The sequence below is a fragment of the Cenococcum geophilum genome, assembly GCF_001692895.1.
Source record: "Cenococcum geophilum 1.58 unplaced genomic scaffold K441scaffold_14, whole genome shotgun sequence".
Classification (NCBI taxonomy): domain Eukaryota; kingdom Fungi; phylum Ascomycota; class Dothideomycetes; order Gloniales; family Gloniaceae; genus Cenococcum; species Cenococcum geophilum.
In genome coordinates, this window is record NW_027137572.1 from 2775832 (window position 1) to 2780557 (window position 4726).

The following is a 4726-nucleotide window of genomic DNA, read 5'->3' on the forward strand; positions in this document are numbered from 1 at the left end:
GCCTAGGACTAAGTAATAAGGTACTAGTAAAAAGCTCTCTAGTACCGCTAGCTAAGCTATAAAACTAGTGCCTATATAAAACTATAGGGGCCTCTAGAAAAATACTACGCGCGATACTAGAACGTAAAGTAGTAGTTTTACTACTAGACTTATATATTAACTTAACCACTATATAGAGAGTAGTTATAGTATAAGGCTACCTAGTAAAAGAAAATATATACTAAATACTAAAATGTATATAAGGAGCGAGGGCCCCTTAAGGGGACGATACGCCTAAATATACTAGCTAGAAAGCCCTTTACCTATAAGTAGTAGAGAGAAAAAAGGAAATATAAAAACTACTAGCTTACTAGGCGGAGACCTAACGCTATACTAGTAGAGCGCTATAATGGCAATAGAGGATAAGAGGCCACTAATATAGATAGAGATCTACTACACTAATTATAAGATAGGTCTTAAATAGAAGCGATAATAAAAGGAGGTAGTGAAAATATAAGACGCAGCTATATAGAACACCCTATAGTTAATACTAACTTTCTTCCTATATAAAGGACTAACAAAGGTAGAATCTATAGCCGCCTTTCTACTATAGATAAAGGTCCTAGGTCTAAATACATGGTTAGTAAGCATCTATATTCTAAATACCTTACCTTAATATATATACGGGTGGCCTGTTTAGTTAGTACGCCATATACTACTATTTTGTAGCTACCGCTTTGAGCAGAGCCTCGTGCAGAGCTTCGAGCAGAGCTTCGAGCAGAGCTTCGTGCAGAGCTTCGTGCAGAGCTTCGTGCAGAGCTTCGTGCAGAGCTTCGTGCAGAGCTTCGTGCAGAGCTTCGTGCAGAGCTTCGTGCAGAGCCTCGAGCAGAGCCTCGTGCAGAGCTTCGACCAGAGCTCCGAGCGGAGCCTCGAGCAGAGCCTCGAGCAGAGCCTCAACCAGAGTTTCGACCAGAGTTTCGACCAGAACCTCGACCAGAGCTTCGACCAGAGCTTCGACCACGGCTTCGACTAGAGCTTCGAGCGGAGCCTCGACCAGAGCCTTGACCAGAGCCTCAAGCAGAGCTTTGACCAGAGCTCCGAGCGGAGCCTCAACCAGAGCCTTGAGTAGAGCCTCGAGCAGAGCTTCAACCAGAGATTCGACCAAAGCTTCGACCAGAGCTTCGACCAGAGCTTCGACCGGAGCTTCAAGCAGAACCTCGTGCAGAGCCTCGTGCAGAGCTTTAAATAGAGTTTGTATTCGTGCAGGCGTTCGTGCAGACGTCGTGCAGGCTTCGTGCAGGCTTCGTGCAGGCTTTCGTGCAGGCGTTCGTGCAGACGTTTGCGCAGACGTTTGTAGACACATTTGTACGGACAACGGCACGGGCAATTGTAGACGTTTGTAGAAACGATTGTGAGACTTCCTAGTATATTAGTGCTGCGTGTTAGTAGAGCTTTGGAGCTCTATAGGGCCTTGAGCAGAGCTTCGACCAGACCCCGACCAGACCCTCGACCAGACCCTCGACCAGACCTTCGACCAGACCTTCGACCAGAGCTTCAAGCAGACCCTCGTGCAGAGCTTTATATAGAGCTTTGTATAGGCATTCGTGCAGGCGTTCGTGCAGGCGTTTGTGCGGGCAGCGGAGGAGCAATAAAGCAGGTAATAAGGTATAGAATTAATCTAGATACAATATGTTAGCTATTTAGGTATCTATCTATTATAAATATTGAAGATTAGTGATAGTTGAGGGCTCTGGCTAAATGTTTACTGTTTTTAGTGGTAATATTTTAGGCGAAACGTAGCGGTAACCACCAGGCCGTTGGCAATAATTTTGGCAGCGTTAGAATCGCCCTGTAAAGCTCTAGAACGTAACGTTGGCTAATTGTTTATAAAGATGTTGGGTTGTTGTTGATTGGTAGCTAAAAAAATAGTATGGCGCGTGAGTTTGTATGAGAATCACATACAAATCGGCGCGAGGGACTAACAAATTTCCGAACCGTGTACCAGACTTACCTCAGCGAGCTCAGACGTGAATTTGATTGGAGCGGATGTTCCTTCGGCCCGTTAACAAGTTGACTAACATCCACCAAAATCACGTCTGAGAGCGTTTGGCGAGTTTTGTTAAAAGCATAAGCAAAAATCTTAGTTTTGGCAATTTTATAAGGGGATTTCCTCCACGACATAATAAAATAAAGTCTCCAAAAGTTAATACATAAATTTTAGGGCGCTACTTTATACATCAAAGGGCTTTAAATTGCATTATCCCCTCCCGAATCTGAGATTAATTTCGTTAAAGTTGAAATTCCTGTTGTTAAAAGCATAAGCACTTTTTGTATAGGCCCGTACGGGCCCATATAAAAATATAAAAAGCCTAAAATCTCATAATCTATAGAGCTTAATCTCCTGAGTAATTTGATATAATTTTTACCTTAAAATATGTTGTGGGGATGTTGATTAATTTTGTTGGGGTTTGTGAGTTTTCCTTACTAAAAATGCTTATGTTTCCATACAAATCTCGCCAAAGTGCCTCAGACCAAGAAATCGATCAAATATCCGAAGGAGATTAGCGCGCCAGCGCAATCGATTTCTTAGTCTGAGCTTCTGAGGTAAGTACCAGACGACAACAACATAAGATGATTAATCTATTATGTAAGCAGCTTATAATTGGCTGATCGTCTGGGACCGAGATAACCAAACGTGATCAAGGTCTAAGCTTACTAATCATGATCTGTGCGTTAATCATCCAATGTCACTTCGTGCAACAGAACTTCAGTATTAGAACGCTGATAAGATTTATCATTTCTCTCGAAAGTATCTCCATAAAAGTCTAGTAACATAGATTTTACGCTATTGTGATTAACGACCTCCATTTGCTCGTATCCTGCAAAGCACTAAGGAGCTTCTGATATGAAACTTCAGTATCTCCACTTGTATCTATCTATTCCGGTATTAGTATACAGGCGACTACCATAGGATACTAGACCAACCTTAAGCAATATATCTTTCGTCTGATAGTTCTCAACTATATTTGAGTTTAACTCAATGAACTCCTGGTACCTCTTCCTAAACGTCTGGCCATCATCCGTCTCCCTGCCAGTAAGCTTTCTCGTTAAGAAGCGCTGCTCAGCCACCTTTTCCGGGCAGTCAAAGAATAGAACAAGCACTGGGCTTCCAACCTACGACAACCTTAGCAAAATTTAGCAGGGGCTAGATTGCAGCTAACCAGTGCCTCAACAGGTGCCGCTTGGTCTAACCTCCTCGGAAACCCGTCTAGTAGTATAATATTCCGTCCACTCTCGACCTCCTCATCAATATGGCTCTTCAGGATGGGCGTAAGAGCCTTTACAGGCACTAATTCTCCGTGGTGCACACAATCGACAATATTCTTATTGGCATTTGACAGAGATGTGAATTGTCTTAGCAAATCGCCAACCGATAGATGGCTGAATCCATACTCTCCCGATAGCTTTTTGCACAACGTCCCCTTTCCAGATCCCGGAGCACCTTGTCTTAGTTAACACTGCACCGAGACACGTGTAAAAGTCTTACCTATGATAAATATTAACGATTTCGTAGAAGAATCCATGATGACGTTGTTTCTCGTAGGAGCAGCCTTCAAAAACAAGGCTGCGCTTTGTACAACGCAGCAGAAGCGGGGTTTGTGTAATTTGGCACATTGGAAATGCCCGCACTTATATGGCTGTCCAACTATCAAAATTGGGGCAACCAAGCACTTTCAGTTTTTGCAGAATCTCATCGACCTTGGATATAATTTCCAACCTGACTACAATGAACTCCACCCTATGCCTTATGGCCTTGGCTATTTCCATCGTAGCCTTGCTCAAGCTATTCTATTTTCGCCGTTGGAAAAGCCCAGTCTCAGTCAATTATCACTTTACGCGTCGCTGCAACAAGACCTGTGGCTTTTGCTTTCATACTGCCACCACCTCATACATGGAGCAACCTGACCAAGCAAAGAAGGGCTTACGGCTACTTAAAAATGCTGGCATGCGGAAAATCAACTTCGCTGGCGGGGAGCCTTTCCTTTACAGTAAATTCCTCGGCGAGATGATCGACTTCTGCAAAGAGGATTTACGCCTAGAATCTGTCTCGATAGTCACTAATGGCAGTCTTGTCAAGGAGAGCTTCGTCAAGAAGCACGGTCGCAACATCGATATTTTAGCAGTCTCTTGCGACTCCTTTGATGAAGCTACGAACATCGAGATTGGTCGAGGATCCGGCGATCAAGTGCCACAGTTATACAAGATTAGATCATGGTGTATGCAATATGGCATCAAGTTCAAGATCAATACAGTTATCTGCCGGCTCAACCATCAAGAAGACATGAATAAGCATATTGATTCTCTCCAGCCGTTCCGTTGGAAGTGCTTCCAGGTCTTGATAGTTGCAGGCGAAAACGACTCAAGCGATACCCTTCGAGACGGCCGGAAGTTTTTGATTACAGACCAAGAGTACCAAAGCTTCTGTCAACGGCACAGTGAGCAGAAATCTTTGGTTGCAGAGTCTAACCGGCTTATGGCCAAGTCCTACCTCATTCTCGATGAATATATGAGATTTTTAGACCGCGACGGTCGTCAACCATCCGATTCGATACTACAAGTCGGGGTACGAAAAGCCCTTGAGAGCGTGTATTGGGATGAAAGAGCGTTCAAGGATCGAGGAGGTATCTATGACTGGAGCCGGAAGGAAGGGTCATGCTCCGAAGTACATCAGGGACTAGATTGGTGA

General features: G+C 44.0%; 2 protein-coding genes across 2 annotated transcripts; one reads left to right on the forward strand and one right to left on the reverse strand.

The window, feature by feature from the left end:
* Positions 1–2819: 2819 nt before the first annotated feature.
* On the reverse strand, positions 2820–3563 carry K441DRAFT_676203 (P-loop containing nucleoside triphosphate hydrolase protein; the record flags this gene model as incomplete). The annotated part of the gene is made up of 4 exons (XM_067650931.1): positions 2820–2915; positions 2965–3153; positions 3201–3481; positions 3527–3563. 4 exons carry the CDS (start codon positions 3561–3563, stop codon positions 2820–2822), a joined length of 603 nt encoding a protein of 200 aa, XP_067505814.1.
* Positions 3564–3766: 203 nt separating this feature from the next.
* Positions 3767–4726, forward strand: K441DRAFT_553612 (radical SAM enzyme; the record flags this gene model as incomplete). The annotated part of the gene is made up of 1 exon (XM_067643191.1): positions 3767–4726. One exon carries the CDS (start codon positions 3767–3769, stop codon positions 4724–4726), a length of 960 nt encoding a protein of 319 aa, XP_067505815.1.